Source organism: Nipponia nippon, unplaced genomic scaffold, assembly GCF_047370975.1.
Source record: "Nipponia nippon isolate SJK-2023a ecotype South Korea unplaced genomic scaffold, ASM4737097v1 scaffold_1, whole genome shotgun sequence".
Classification (NCBI taxonomy): domain Eukaryota; kingdom Metazoa; phylum Chordata; class Aves; order Pelecaniformes; family Threskiornithidae; genus Nipponia; species Nipponia nippon.
Window position 1 is genome coordinate 157,238,479 of NW_028262290.1, and position 16,993 is coordinate 157,255,471.

General features: G+C 40.3%; 1 protein-coding gene across 1 annotated transcript in view; it reads left to right on the forward strand.

Moving 5' to 3' along the window:
- The window catches only part of PTPRN2 (protein tyrosine phosphatase receptor type N2), a 670,971-nt gene that overhangs the window by 561,460 nt on the left and 92,518 nt on the right, over nt 1-16,993 (forward strand). Inside the window, exon 13 of the mRNA XM_087729958.1 lies at nt 64-276. Within this exon, the coding sequence (XP_087586084.1) occupies nt 64-276 (213 nt within the window). The remainder of the gene's footprint in view (nt 1-63; nt 277-16,993) is intronic.

Below are 16,993 nucleotides of genomic sequence, written 5' to 3' on the forward strand. Positions count from 1 at the left end.
CCCCTTTCCGCGCTGCTCCGCGACCGCGCAACTCAGGCGCTGCCTCTCTCTCCTCCCCTGCAGAAAAGCAACGTCCCGCCGCTCCCGCAGCGCGGGGAAGAGGCAGAGTCCGCCAAATTCCTCCTCCTCACCCTCCTCTGCCTCGCCTGCATCGCCGGGGTCCTGGCGGCGTCGGGGGTCGCCTACTGCCTCCGCCACCGCGCCCACCACCGCCTGAAGGAGAAGCTCTCGGCCCTGGGGGCCGACGCCGGTTCCGACGCCCCCGCTGCTTATCAGGTAAGGACCAAGCTTTCCTCCTCCGGCCCTGCTCCCCCGGGGTGCCCGGCAGACCCCGGGGGGACCCTGCTGGTGTTGGGAGGTGAGGGGGTGGGTTTGTTTTCCATGCCGGCCCCCCGCTCCGTTCATCTTCCCGCGGATTCACTGTAGCAGCTTGTTACTGCTGGGTATTCATCTTGGCTATTCTGGTAGTTGGTGTAAATTCGTGCCTAATTAGAAACATTAAAAAAAAAAAAAAGAAAAGAAAAAAAGAAGCTCTTGCCATTGAAATTCTCTGAAAAATAACATTAATATCCATAATCTGTCACCCCTGCCACTATTAATAACGAAAAATCTTTAACATTTATGAGGAATGGATTGCACGGTTATCTGAAGATGTCTCTCTTTTTGAGTAATCGACTTCTTCAGGGTCTGATATGAAAAGAGCCTTTGACCCGATCTGTTGCCACCTTCTGCCATTATTCAGATAAAATGAAATCTAATGCTGATAGATGGGGAGGTAAACCAGGACTGGTTCTGGGAGAACAATGGTAGCAGATGTGTACCCAGTAATACGGGAGGGCTGCGCTCAGATTTCCTGAAATAAATCAGAAACCTCAGGCTTTCTCATTCAGTTTCAAAAGTGTTGGGTGGAGAGACACTCTGCATCTCCCTGAAGTTTGTTTTAGATGGTGGCACTTATTTCTCGGCGTGTTATTGGTGTGGTAATGCACGTGTTATGGTCATAGACCACACAGCTCTGCTCTGCTATCCCAAAATATTTGGAGTTTGACCAGGAAAAAGAATTCAAGAATGTGTAAACATTGTTGCTGTAGTATCTGTGTCTGCTCTGCACCCATAGGGTCTCGCTAATGGCACTCTTCTGTCAAGTTTTATTTTACCTTCTTGTTCTGCTTAGGATCAGACATTATGGCCTTTCTGTATTCTGGAGCTGAGATAGATTCAAACTGGCAGCTGGGAGTCATACGGGAATAAACTCATATTTCCTCGCAAAGTTTGGGTCTGCCTGTGCCTCTTACATGTTAAAGATGTAACGTATTAAGTACGTCTCCACAGGCTGGGTCCAGGGAGATTTTAGTACAGAATGATAAATATTAATGTTTCTGTGACAATTAGTATCTTCAGGAATGGTTTTCAGTTTAAATGGAATGTTTACTTTAAAAAAAAAAATCTTTAAATTACTTTGCACCTTTAAATTTAATGACTTCCAAAGGAAGAGAGAGTGAGAGCAAGAGCATTTCCAGTGGAAAAAAGGAGTGTCCTCCAGGATGAAGTGTGAACAAAACAGCCGTTTGTCAGATCAGTTTTGTTGGCCAAAGAGACCGTGGCCATAAATACTTTTGTTTGGTTTTAACAGGGAACTTGCTGTTGACTTATTTAAACCACAGAAGCAATAGGTAGTCTTTCTCTTCCATTAAACGTGAATACAAGAATTCTTAATTTAAAAAAAAAAGCCCCCCAGGTTCCAAAATCACACTTGAAACTGAATTTGTGATAATTAACAGGACAATCTTCCTACTGACAGCTCTAATTAATAGTATCTGTAATTAAAATCGTGCCCTTCCAGCAGGAAAATTGTTTGAATTTCTTGGAGTGACCTTTTTTGCCATTTCTCCTGGGAGTATAGTGGTTAAGTTGATATTGATTTTATAATGAGCTCTGGTTTGTTTAATAAGAATCGGTAATCCAGACACTAAATGAAATGTGTGCTTCATTTCTTCTTCCCAGATTTATATGTATTTTAAAATCTTCCTGGTTAGATCCGAGAGTGACGTTTTCTGTTTAAAAACAACAACAACGCTTCGAGGATGCTGCTCAGTTTTTCAATAGCAAGACTGTATTAATATACTTTGTTCCTGACCTTTGGGTCCAGTCGGAACCACCTGACTTCTTAAACATTTCCATTGGTTTTTCAGGAGAACTGTAGTCATGAGCGGGAGGAAAAATGTTTTTCCTTAAATACAAAGGTTTCTAAGGGCTTGGCTCTCCTCCCATGGAAGTAAGTGGGAATTTTGCCATTTGTTTCAATGGCAGCAGTAGGAGGCCCCAGTATAGGCAGACAAAATACTCAGGCAGTTTTGATGCTGCTAAGTAGCATTTTATCAAAATGAATCACTGAGCTTGGTTCTGTATGTAATAAACTGTTCACGTGGATTTGAAGAGAAATAGGATTGAGCCCTATTCGCATCGTCAAAATCGCCTTATGTTGAGCTGTGTTAAATGTAATGGATATTTGGTGTGATGCATGTTTTGGATAACATCAGTTAGGTCCCAGAAAAGCATCAATTATCTGTTTCCTCATCTTCTCTGATGCTCATGGGGGAATAATGTAACCAGTATTAATACGGGGGAAGAAAAAAGCAGATAGCTTTGAAAATTGTACCTACTTTGTTCTCTTCTGTTAAATGTTTCCCAAGTATCTACTTGGTTCACTCAGTGTATTTTAAAAATGTGAAATATTTCAGCAGCTGCTGCCACTAGACTTTAAAGCACGATACTCCAATATGTTGCTGCTTACAGCTTAAGTGACAATTCAGATTTATTTTTTTTAATTTGAAGGGGGAAAAATTGGTCGGTATAAAAAGGCCTGGTGGCCCGATGTGATTCAGAGAAAACACTGAAATATCATTTAGATTCACATGCTTCTCAAAATGTCAGTGGTTTATATCTTCACATAAACAAGACTGACCTAAATTTTCAAGATTTAGCAGAAGCATTTTTCATCCTAACCCAGTTCAGCCAGGAGAGTTCATTCAGGGTTTTACTCCTTCCTTACTCACCCTGTGAACTTCGAAGAGTTGTTTCCCACAGCTGCGCTTTTTTTTTTTTTTCTTTCTAGTTTGCTCAGTGAAATACCAGCTTGAGAAGGGGAAAACAGACAAACCATATTGTCAGGGAAATAGCAGGTTGGCTGCTAAGTCTCCCCCCATGCCGGAGGCGTAGCGCCTGTCAGGCAACGTCACTCTTCCTTGGGCGCTCACCTGCCAGCACGAGCAGTTCTCGTGTAAGCCCACTCATCTACTAGCATGAGTATTTCTTGTGTAAGCGTGGGTAGAAGTGCCCAGGCTTGGGCAGAACAACCAGCACCGTTTAAAAGTAGAAGCAGGCAAATAAAGTCTCTGCGGTGCCCTGACGCTGCCCAACAGCCCGATACCACTTGAAGAGGCTGCGGTGTGAGTCTGGTTCTTCAGGTGTTTGGTAAGGCAAGCAGCTGGCCTTCCAAGTGTTAAAGTAAGGTCTGGGAGACTAAAACCTATGTAAAGACTAAGTAACACTAGGAGGGGTAGATACACAATTGCAACTTCATTTATCTTTCAATCACTAAACGACAAAATTACAGGCTGGTTTAATTAGACAGTGGCTAAGGAGCTTTTCAAAATTAATGGAAATAGTGTATCTCGGAAAATGTTGTGTGTGCATAAAACACTTTATGCATAAAGGCGGACAGTTTTTGCGTACCTTTTAACCACGTCTCCCGTCCTTTCAAATCACACGTGTAATGATTAGATAAGTCAGCGTTAGCATTCAGGGATGACTAAAAAGAGGTTCTCACTGCCTCCGCGGTGCCCCTGCGCATGTGCACACCTGCAGCCGTGTTTTTAATTGTTGCTCGTGTTGCTTTGATCTTTGAAAAGCAAGTTTAGCATTCTGCAAGCCCACTCTCTGGTCCAGGAGATTAGGGCTGAAGCGTTTTAGGAATTTTCAGCAGACGCTCTTTGATTTATTTCACAACACTGAGCAGATTTTTCTTCATGCACTTTGAAGCCTTTAGAACATAACCCAGAGAAAAACGGGCATTCAGGCATCGGGGGTGGGCTGCAAACAGGGCCACTAAGTGCACATCTTACTTGTCACTGCTCCCATTAGCGAGCAATTTATTAATGTAATGAGTGTGTACGTTAGTGACTGCTTCTATTTAGGGATGGTCTGTTTGATTCAGGGTGATGTATTTGTGAGTCCAGCTGAACTCTGGCTTTTGACCCCCGTGTGGGGAGCGCTGGGTTGTGCGAGATGTTAAATCATCAGCATATTTTATACTTTGCACTGCAGAACTTTCCTATGTGCATCACTGATAATGCTCTGCAAAACGTTGCCTATAATGGAATTTAAAGGCAAAAGTTAAAATGCACTAAAGCTGGCTTCAGAAAGCCTGCCTTTTAATATTTTATGTCAATAATGTTCTTTTTAATTTCCCTTCATCTCAGCCAAAAGAACTTCCTTTAAAAAGCGAGGGGGCAAAGACCAAGCTGTTTACAATGAAGTTCCTCCGTAAACTGCCTGAAGTATTCAGGGTTACGTGAGCCGTGCACTGTCAGTGCAGCTGGATTACATCATCAGCTGTTTTAAAAACTTGCTCAAATAACTTGGTTTGGCAGGCATATAATTGTAAATTATATGTTAAATTCTATGTTATTACATGTATTATATTATATATAAATTATATATTTCTTTGTCAAATACAGTCTTATTAATTACATGATCCTTCTGGATTCAAAGCCACTAAGAACTGTGCTTTTAAAGATTTAATCCCACTGATATTTTTTATTAGAGATGTTGAGAACACAGTATTTACAACAATTACAATAAATATTTTGCTGCAAATTTTTTAAAAGGCTGCAACTGAAAGAATCCACTGGAAACATACTCTCTACTTAACCATCATGCCTGTTTTGTGTGTCTAAATACAGATAATTCATTACCTCTACTATGGCTTCGTATTTTACACTCTAGACTGACTTTCATAAACAAACATGTTATTATAGTATTAGACCTTAACGTTATAGTAATAGTGTATATCAACTCCTTAGAAAATGGAATTTTGTGAACTAAGTGAAATGGAAAAAAAAAAAGGAAAATTTTGCTGTTCTTATTTACCAAGTTCTCAGTAATATTCAAACTACCATCAGTACTGGACGAAAGTAAGCTGGTAAACTGGGGTTAATCAGTACCATGAAGTATTACCTCATAGCTACATAAAACTCTTTCATTTTCAAGGACCCTCACTACACGTAAGCAAAAAAGGTATCACTGAGGACAAGATGTATTGAGTACATGAGTATTTAGTAAACATTCATTAAGGAACACCTTTAGTAAGGATTTTGGATAGATGAAAATTTTGCCTTCAGGCTGAATACGGCGAAGGGCTTGCTTGTGTTTTCTTCTGGGAAAACAAAGGACATAATGCATTTTTAATCTTTTCTTTCCCTGTGTCCTTATTAAAAGAGAAAAAAAAAAAGATCATCTCATGTGACTATGTAAAGCAACAGAACAAACTGTAATTGTTTGTAATAAAACATAGATGGGGAGGTATATGTATTAGAAGAGTTGTTCTTGTCCATTTAAGTCTGCTTATTGTGTATTACGTGAACAATTTTCTCTGTCTTTAATTAGAATTTTGTCTTAAAATAAATTCTCAGGAACCTGCAAATACATTGTATGTCATATTGTTACATAAGCCACTCTACTTTAAGGTGAGACAGTTTCCACAGTGTACAGAACATGCATTCTGCACAATAGTCATGCAGAGCAATCAGGGGAGAGAAGAAAGAAGTGGGGAGTGTTTTCAGGTGATTAGAAGAGAGCTTACCTTATATTTAAACACTTGACTAAAGTCAGACAGTGGATGGCCCAAGCAGAATGAGGCAGAACAGGAGGTGTACAAATATGGATTTAACTTTTAGTCTGGTTTTTTTTATCTGATTAGTGTTCAGAACACTCCACAATTCCTGTGGTGCAGTGGACTATGTAATTCCCTAACCTTGCTTCCTGTGGTAGCCATAAAATTGAGATAAATGGTAGTAATGTTCAAAATAGCATTTCAAAGCACTGTATGAATTTATAAATTAGCAGAAATTTATCAAACATGCCTGTTTGATAAATTGGGGTATAAATAAATAAATAAGTAGGGGTACGTTATCAATCATACCCCTAGCATTTAAAATCAACTTCAAAATAGTGCCTAATGAGAAATGCCCATATTAAGTGCTGAAGCTCAACGGCCCAGATTTCAGAGGGCACTTCAGGAAATCTGTATTTGAGCTTGCCTTGTCCATCTGCGAGGAGCAGTGCTCTCCCATCGCCTCCTGCCCTGCTCTGCCCGCTGCTCCCGCACGCACTGCCCCGGCAGCAGGGCAGCCCCAGGGGAACCGCGCTGCCTGTGCGAGAGAGGTTATTGGGCTTGTTACGAATAGCTCTCCTCCAAGCTTTTCCTATTTAAGAAAATAACTTTTGTAAATTACTCAGTGTTGGAGAAATGGTCTTGCCCTGACCATCGTAGCCCAGGTCCTGGGCTGCTGCAGCAGTGGCAGTGCAGCAACACTTTTGAGTAAAACACTCTTTACATTTGGGCGGGCAGGTGGAGAGAGAGGGTTTTTGCAGGCATGAAAGGAAAATGAGTATACGCACAACTCCTGGAGTGCTTGGATAAGAAGGTGCCATGTGGGTTTAGATTTGAGTAATATAAACCATCTTTTTCAAGTAGTTGGCTGTTTATCTGTGTAGGACTAGTGCAAAGTGGCAGAGAGAAGGTGATGTCAGCCCTCTCCCCTTACCCGACTTTATTTTTCCCTGTCTAAAGAATACAGTGTTTGAGCTTGGTGTTTTGTGGAACAAGGACAAACGTGCTCCAAACATCTTGCAGTATAATTTCTCTGTATTTAGGATGTAAGAAAATGCTAAGAAAAAAATAGTAGGAGGGGAAATTAAGTTAGTGACTCATTTTTAATTACTGGGAAATCCAGAGTCCTTACCCAAACAGGCATTTCTTAGAAATGCCCTGGAGGTGCTCTGGACTTGCAGGCTGCATCTTGCCTGGTAAATTAAACCAGTAAATTGTTCGAATGGCCCTGGCACCATTTCAGGCCAAGCCACCCAACTTTCTCCCAAACAATTTCTCAGCACAGTTAGCACAGTCCAAGAAAAAGACATATATTCATCCACCGGGCAGTTTTCTTAATAGTTTGGCTGTGGCCACCCTGTTTTAGAGGGTGAGAATTACTGTTGCTTTACCTGCCCTAACCCCATCCTGGACTGCCAAGGTCCAGGCTCCTACTCCCGAGCATCCCTCTCCTGCTTCAGAGCCCCTTCTACCCATCCCTGCCGTGCCGCAGGCTGTTTGCCAGCTGAGCGTGGGCTGGTTCTGGATAAGTACAATGGATTGTCTCCCTCTGGTAAATTGATTATGTCCTAGTGCCTGTACGTTATAAAGAAGCCAAAGATAACCACAGCCTTGCCTAATGGGCTGGAGAATATTTGATCTGCAGTCCCAGGCAGTACATCATCTCAAGTGTCCTGATTTCTTTCTGGAATAACTATACTGTCTTCAGTGGCATTTTTTTCTGATGTAATGTAGAGGATAATCAGGCCTGTCTTTCCTACACACTTCTGCCCTTTTTTCTGGTTTAGGATTTTCCTTTTTCTTTTGGAGCAGCTCTGTTATCATGTTTCAGGTTTGACACATTCTTCTATTGTATACTCTCTGAATGCTCAGCAGCTAACACTCTGATCTGACTTGCTGAGCCTTTCATATTCCCTCACAGTGCTGCACTAGGAAAAAAAAAATGTATTTTTTAAAGTTTTTAACTGGGAAGTTTTTTTTTATTTGCGGAACGAATCTTGTATCAGGGTCGTGTTTCCTGGAAGAGAGTAGAAGTTAATTTTGTATACATAAAGAACTGTTGTAGATGATGTTTGTCGGTTCTTGTAGGACCATGTTGCCCGCGAGCAGGAACAGTTTGCAGTTTATTCTCTGAAATCTGTAAGGTACATAAACAGCATTCTTCTTACTGCTTTCTTCTGGGTACATCTGTTCATCCTGCGCACCGGTCTGACAGGGTGGGCAGTGAAAGGGAAGAGGAGTGGGGGATGCAGCGTCGCTTCCTTTCTCCTTCTCCATGCGTGCAGGGAAGATGTGCCGTGCTTGGTGGTGTGCTGGCAGAGCAGGTCCATGTCCTGCCCAAAGCCAGCGAGGTCTCAGCTTCAGGGATCTCTTGTCCTTCCTGTACTGTGTGTTTGTGCTTAGCCTTCGTGAAGGATTTGAAGCTGACTGCAGCCACCTAAGGTGTTACCCTGGTAAACCCACACGGACTTGGCTGTTTTGAGGGACAGATGAACAAAAGTAGGTTTTGACTCCTCAACTTTCTTCTGCATGTAGCCTTGTTGTGCAGCTCTTGCAGGGAAGTGGATGTTGCAAAGTTGAATATTCTGGGGGGATGGTGATGTTTTTGCTTGTTTTATTGTGGTATAAACCATAAGAGAAGAACTTTGGGTAGAGCAGACAGGAGCTGTCCTGGGGTCATGCTGCACAACTGCTCCAATCTTCCCAAAGGCAGAAGTGGGACGTGGTGTCTCAAACAACCTCGGGAGCGTGCATGACACTTGAGGGCAGGGGGACCCATGGATGGCCTGCGTGCAGAGCTACAAAGAGTTGAAAGTCAAGGATGTGATTTGTGTTGACTGGACAAGAGGCATCATTTCATTCCTCTCAAGAGCAACAAAGCTACAGCTCCAGGGATGAGGACCTCCTATCCAAGATGTTTTCCTTTACGTATATTTACGTGCACAACAGAGATCTAAATGCTTTCTAGCAGTTTAAAGAACCGTAAAAGAAAATTTGATTGAGTTAATGCACACGAGCAAGGTATGGTAAAGGACTGAGACAGCTCAGCTGATTTCTTTGTACTGTGATTTTTGCTATTACAGGTTCTAATCTCTCGTAGGACCAGTGTATGTCACTGCAGTGTAAGTCAGCTGGGGCATTCCTGCAGATCTTCATCTTCCAGTTCAGGTTCTCAGCTTTCAGCTTTCAGCTTTCAGCATGCAGATCCAGCTTTCATCTCTTGTATTCTTACAAACTAAACCAAAGCTGAAGAAGGGGATGTAAAAGAACACTCCTGGAAGTTAAATGCTTCAAAGAACCACAATTAATTTGGAGGGGGATGGGAGAGAATAGCTTTTGAATCAAAAAAATCAAATTTAGTGTAGGTGGCTTATCCAAAGGAGGAAATGCATGAGGTTTTCTCTAAGCTTTGCTCACCAGTTTCTAGATTTTTTGCCAAAGACAAACGAGTGACGTTTTACTGAAGTTTGCTTGGGGTGACTGCATTCTGAACAAGCACAGATTTTGATCAGGGAAATAGTTTGTTAAATTTTTAATATTTCAGACTGATAAAATCCTATTCATTTTTGGTGCAGTTTTTATTTTTCTGCTTTCCTGTCTAGCTAACATAGTTGCAGGCTTCTTGGTTCCTGCTTTTTCCTTCTACGTAGGACTGCTGCAGCTTTGCAGAATTGTGTTCTGGCAGCGTCTCAGAGCTCTCAGAACTGGCTGATCTTGCTTTCCAAAGTGGGAACAGGTCATCATTATCGTGATGAAACTCACTTTTGGTACTGAGTTTACATGCTTACCTTGGCTGATTAAAGCCACCCTCTTTCCAGTCATCAGATGTTACCTAACATGGAGATATATGCATTTCATACAGGTGGGAAGGCTTTTCCTTGGTCATGCTGTCTGACAACAGCAGAGGTATATAGTTTGAAGTGGGCTGTAGGAGAGCCATAACTACCAGCCCTACCCATTTTCTAGCACTGCTGGTCTGAACATACCCCTAATTTTCAAAAATGTATTGGGCAGAATATTCATGTCAGAGAAATATTGATCTTTCCCACTAACTAGGAATAGAAGAACGAGGGAAAGATGAAAAGGAAAAATTCAGTATGCTGCTGCTTTCCTGACAGCGTGGGGAAAAGAAACTTGGATTTTACCTTTTTCCAACTTCTTAACTGGAGCTCATCCTGGCTTCCTATGTAAGACAAATGCCTCATGTGGAGTGAAACAGTGTGATTTGCTGGAAGAGGTTTTGCTTCAGTGGATCACAGTGAAAGGTGTCAGTGGCTGGCTATCCATGTAGGATAGGAGGAGAAATGTGATGGGGCTGAATGTAATTTTGGGAGCAAGAACAATCTACATATGTAAATTCATGTTATATAGTGAAATTATGTCATACAGCATCTCCCTCTGCACTCTGGGGAAATAATATGTACAGTAAAATGGGAACGTGAGCATGTAAATTCCATATACTGTCACCACAAGAGTGAAATAAAGAGCTGCAATTCCTAATTAACCACACTGGAAAGCTCTTGGATATGAAGTTAAAACATACAGAAATGTTGCCTAGCAAGCTGTTCCAAATTTCAGCTTCTTTTTGAAGGTCTGGGTCGACCCGATGGCTCTCCAGGCATTGTTGACTAATAATTTTGTTTGCTTGTTTGAGGGCTTTAGAAGTTAATTAAGTATAAATCAATGCTTGAGGCTTCTGTGAGTGCAGGTCACTCCATTGCCGAAGGAACGCTGCAGAAATGGAGGGAGTGAGGAAAAGGTGACAAGAATGATTAAGGGCATGGAAAACTCATATGAAGAGAGATTGAAAAGACAGATTATTTCTTCCAAAGCAGTAACAAGTGGCAGTGTAGGAAAGGAAAAAAATACATAAAATGAGGAACTGAAGAAGGAGTGAAACTCTTATTCTGTCTTCTGCCTAGTACCAGGGCAAAGACGTTCAGTTATATTAAATACATAAAATAAAAGACTAATAGAGGAAAAGCTATCTGCATAATACAACTGCAACTTGCAACACTATTTCTGTAGAATGTTGATGCACAAGTTGTTAGCAGGAATCTCAAAAACCAAAGAAGCACGTGAGAAAAAATATTCTAGGCAATAAAATAGCTGATGATGTTTTAGAAGATGTCTGTAACTTCATGCCCCAGGTCTTAAGATAAGCCAAAATTAAGATGTGACTGCTTTAGGAATGTGTCTACCTTGTATGTGTTCTCGGGCGCTGTTCCCATGGTGCTTCTTGCAGACAAATTGGTGCCTGGTGGTGGTCTGGGGTGGCATTTACAACGCCTGTGCTTGCGTGAGTTGGCAAAGGGAAACCCAGGAGCCGCAGTAATGGCCAAGGAGGTTCTTTTCTTTGAAAGCAAACACACACATTAACTCCTTGTTGCTGCTGCAGGGTATTTATTGTAAGTGGTGCCATGGGGCAGGTCAGGGATTGTAGGGAGGTCTGCAGCTCTCCTCTGGGCGGGCAGTGCCAGGGCATGACCATGATCTGGTTGAGAGCACAGTTGTATGGAGAGGCAGGGGAGAGCCCAAGAGAAGCATACATTTTTGCTGTTGTTGCTGTTTTCTCCAAAATGTGAAGTCTCCCTGTTTCTCTGACCATCAGTGCTGAGTATAAAAAGCCTCTCAGTTTTTGCAGTATCTCCCGTAACACTAATAAAATGAATGTGTAGAATCTTGATGAACATTTTTAGTCCTTAAAGACTTTTGTGTGTGTGTCTGTTCTCAGAGATATGATGAAAGTCATAGGTACTATTTTTTCCGTAGTTTAGGAGAGTTTCTCTGTATTATCAAGCTTTCTGCTCATAATAGCTTGCTCTGACTTACTAGCAGCTTTGTGCTTTACAGGTCCTTTTTTTTTTTTACACTGTTTCCTCATTCACAAAATTTGCATTTGTTCTTCCTAGCAGAGTTAAAAGAGCGATTTCATTTTTATTTTCAGTGGGGAATGGGTGGAAAACAATGACTTCAGTTTTCAAATCAGGAGAGGGTAATGCCTGGCAATTTCAACTGTTATGATAGATGATGTTATGAAAAAAACTTTGTCACTGATGGCCGTCCTCGATAAATACTTCGTTATCCCAGCATCACTTCTTACGTGTATAGCCACCTTCTGTGAAAAAAAGTATTTGAGGTTTTTAGAAGTTTTTGTGACTTCTTTTTGTATTTCGCTGACCATTTTTAGTACCTCTGTTACCATGAATGCAGTTACATAGTCTTAAGGAGAAGCAATAATAATCTTTGCAATGGGGTAAAATAACTTTTTTAGGCATAAACTTGTGGCTATATGTTTGTTTCTTTCTGAGGTAGAAGTGCATGCTGAGTCCCGCTAGCGAGCTGGGAATTCTTATTTCTAGCAGAAATGATCTCCCATTTTTAGTCCTGCAGGGCAATAAAATAGTGGACTACACAGCCTTAATGTATATCTTTCCTGAGAAACTACAGCTGGCTTGGGACTGCATTTTTTGCCTGCTTTGGGCCCCAGGCAGCTATAAACGCTGGTAGTGGAAAAGGAAACATTTGTGGCAGTTATCTTTTAGAGCGCTGGCATCTGCTGGAAGCTGGTTGGTCTTTGTGTGGGTTAGGCAAAGTCAAAATACATGATGAATTTGCACATGGTTCTGCATGGCCTTTCAGGTTAATTCAATTGTTACTACGGTTTATTTGTAACCCATACCGTGCTGTATGGCTCTCGCTGTGCTAGCAGTGAATTTACTGTGCAAATTCATATTAAGAAGCAGCTGTGCCCTCATGAGCATGTATTTGAGTTAGTTAAGATGAACAAAACATGGAAAAGGTGAAGTTTGTTTTACACATTATTTTTCTCTGTCTAGTTACTTCTTAAGAAATATTTCCTCTCCCAGCTTTATATTTACCATATACTTGTAAAATGCTACATGCAACCACAGCTGAAAACTGGGAAATGCAGTTTAGAAACCAGCATTGGTTGAAACCACTAAAAAAATGTATTCCTTCTTTTTTTTTCCCCTTTTTTTCTTTTTTTTTGTTTTTTTTTTTTTTTTTCTTTTTTTTTCTTTTTTTTTCTTTTTTTTTTGTTTTTGTTTCAGGTAGGTCAATCTCATATCCCGCTGCTTCCAGAATTACAGTTGTCTGAATTGCAAGACCAGTAATGTCTGAATTGCAAGACTAGTAATGCTCAGACACTGTCAGGGACACCCTGAGAAAAAACCTGGGTGCTTTTACACCAGTAGATCTCAGGTGACTTCAAGTCTACCGTTTGCAGGTCTTTCCTATTAGAAATAGTCCCTGGTTCCCTTGGAGGCATCCAGGTAGTCTCTTTAAATCCTGAGAGAAACCACCATGATGTCATTATGACCACACCAGTTCAAACCAGTTTAAAGAAACATGAACTTTCTTTGCATATCTTCTATCTGTGAAGTCCAGTGTACTGCAGTCATGTTAAGTCAGGCATCTCTTTCATAAAATTCTTCCCTCTTTTAGAAATCAAGGCTATAAACAGTCATACTCACTTGCACAGTCCCAGTTAGAGTAGTCTCTTGTATTTTTGTATAGGAAGAAAATCCCCAGTAGAGTAACCTGAACATGGTCTTCAAATTTCACTGGTCCTCTGGAAAGCAGTATTATCCCCAAAGATGCCTGTGCTTTCCTGACATGGATAGCAGGGAAAACACACTACCGTTATTTCAGGGAAATATCATTAGACCTATGCTGTCACGTCTTCCTTGGCGAAGAGCCATGTAAAAGACCTCTCCCTCCTTCAGGAGCTTCTGGGCTATTTAGATGTCTACCTCACTGGTGCAAGGTTACTGAAAGAATTAAAGTAAAAATATTTCCTTAAGCTGTATTGCATAGTCAGTGTCTTTGGTTCTGTGCAAGCCAGAAATTTTCACATCTGCTGGACTTCTGGAGATGTGTACAGGACCACAATGGCTTTTTGTTTGTTTTATTTGGTAGGATAAGACTGTGCAAATGCTTGAATTTAAAGAGAGGGAATAAACCAAATGAATATAAATAAAGGAAAAGGCATTTTCCATATAAAGATAGACATGTTTTCTTTGCCTTTCCCCTCCTGCATGGCTTCTACTTTCTTTGTGTACATGAAGAAAAGGGAATCGTAATTTCATGAGTCACCACCAGTAAATGTTGGCAATGCTAAAATAATTGAAATTTTTAATTTCACAGACCATAATCAAAATTGTGGTTTTGTTAGGAAAATGAGTCTCAAGCCTGTGTTTGACTGCAGTGCTCTCAAAGAGAAACAGAAGCCCTGCCTTCTAGGTTGTTTAAAAACCAAACAAAGCAAAACCCCTACACCGAGACTCAGAGTTATATTCAGATACACAGAGGCTGGTGCAGTACGAGAAGGCAGATAGTAAACTGAACTGGACAGACTAAGGCTGTATTGACAATCAAATAAATACATTTTACTTTCTTCTTTTTTTTTCCCCTCCCAAGATCTATCACGTACAAGTCTAGATAAATATGAATTGTACAAAGTATGGATATGTAATGATACGTTTGATGCTGTGTCTCTCAAAATATTACTCTCAAACATTTTTCCAATATCTCCCTTTGTTCCTTTTCTGAAGGAACACTGATCTCAGTAATTGCCTTCTCTGGCAAGGATAGAAAATATACGTACAAATATTCCATGTATGTAAACAGCTCTTTTACTCCTGAACAAAAAGTATGTTAAAATGAAACTAAAGCTTGAAAGTATGTTTCAATAACTCAAAAATAAATGGTAATAAAGCTGTAATCATCCCCAAAGCTACAAACACAGTAAATAAGTTAAATTTATAACACCTGCAAACATATTAAGTATGCAAAAGCAAAACAAAGGCAGCCAAATGACTTTAGCTTCACCCTGTAGTAACACTAAGCAAATCTAGTTAGAGAATAATGATGTTTGTAGTCCTAGATTCATTTGTTTTAAAAAATGAGCTTACTGTATTTTTTTCATTTTTTAAATCTCCCCGTGTTATGACTGCATCCATAGCAGAACAGTTAAATCCATGCTGTACATGCAGACCTCAGCTCATCCTGTGAATAATGCCTCCTTAATTTAAAGGAAAGTAAGGCTACTATTTAATTAAATGTATTAAAACTGAGAAGAAAAGCATTTTTAAAGATCTTATTCTTCCATACCTAGCATATAAAAGGTTACATATATTCTTAGTTTTCATTATATATTTTGTTACAAAGTATAGCCTTGAATCCTTTAGAATTAATAGTCAGCATTTTTAATTTAAAATTTCTACAAACCAATTTTGTTTCGCATGTAAAATGAACGCAGTGCTATTGTGATCATGCCTACTTAAGCAGATTTGTTTCTGATAGAATATTAGGCAGGTCACGTTGAAAGGGCTTGGTGTACACTCAGCTATCACTTTTAATAAACGGTAATTTCTGTGTCTAATGTCTTTGCATTTTCTTAATAATTATACCATGGAAAGGTTTATTGTCTCTTATATTTTGTTAATTCTCAAAATAATTGTGCCACACTTGTTTCCGGACTAGCTCAGGTGATTTCCATTTGAATTTGTTAAGCAAACGCTTTTTAAAAGTGTGGAAATGTTAGGCCTATTTCCTGGACTTTATTTTTGGAATTATGTAAATTTGGGGATCAGTTACAAAAATAGATTATTTTCATTAGTATATACTAATGAAATTATATTTCTTTTTCTAAATAAACTGGAAAGTTGGAATTTCCCTCAGATCCCAGGCTCCTGTTAAGCAGATCTGAGGTGAATGTGACTGGGGAAGAGCAGTATTTTAAATATGAAGCTATTTTCATTTACTTTGGACTGAACAACTTCATTTATAATTCACCGGGTACCCAGATAGATGAGAACAATTCACATGCTGTAATCGGTCGCTGGACTCAGGACTACCTGACGATATTTCATAGTGCATTCGCATTAAGTAGGTATATTTTCATAAACAGCAACATCCTCAGTAGAGGCAGCTTTGAGGTGGAGTGGCTGATCTTTAAGTGTAATGAGTGGAAAGCCGAGGTGCACATTGACCATCTCTTAACTGGGATGCTCAGGTCAGGTCTCCTGCCTGTAATGTGCCACCCTGAGGTTTTCAAATTCCATTTTTGCAAATAAAACAAGGAGAAAGACTGAACATTGACCATTCAAGCCTTGATTCCAGCTGGTTTTAGTTCCATGCTTGCCTATACTCTTAGTCCTTACCAGGGTGTATACATAGATTTCTCTCCAAAACCAAACATTTTAGTGAACTATGTGGTCTTAATGGATTTTCCAGATACCTACTGTATTAGTTGAACTTGATGGAAGATAAAAATTTCTCCAAATTATCTTTTGCTGTCTTGCCCTTCTGTGACGCCCATGGCTGCCGTGCATCACAAAGCCAAGTGGCAGCAAATGCCACTGCTGTCACTGGCTGGGGACATCCAGAAGAGGTTGCCTAACACTTCTGGTGGTAAGCAGGTTGCATCTCTAAACCAGACCTGGACAGGTATCTGTGGGGTTCATTTCTGAACAGACTTGATGCCTCCTTGGTTGAGAGGAGAGTTTCTTACTCATCTCTTCAAGTTCAGAGACCCATCTAACAAAACATAGTGGTAAGGCTGGCTCTCCATCCATGTGAGTTGTCCATTAGGTGCAACAAGTCTCTTAATGCCCTTCTTTAAATGGGGATAAACTACATTTATGCCGCAGTGCAGTTCATTCACAAATGGACTGTATGGATTTGAAAATTCATTTGTTGTACCTGAGGAAATAATTGTTGCTTTGTGCTTCTCCCTGTCTCTGTGATGACAACCAAGTATTAGGAACACTTTAAAACCTCATTGGAAGAGGTCCAGGGGTTTTCTGAGAATACTGTTCATGGTTTGTTTAAGGTTATCAATTATATCTCAAATAAAAAGCTCTCTACAGATGATCATTGTACTGTACTTTGAACTCATTTAACTGGACATTATTTACAGAATATTTATCTTGGTTATGGCAGCTTTTGTCACACAGCGATATTACTTTTCCATTATATACTGCATGTGACCACCACATAAGTTTGATAACAAATGTTGGGAAATAAAAAACAGAGTAAGTGCCTCAGTATGATAGCAATTCCCATGTGATGGGA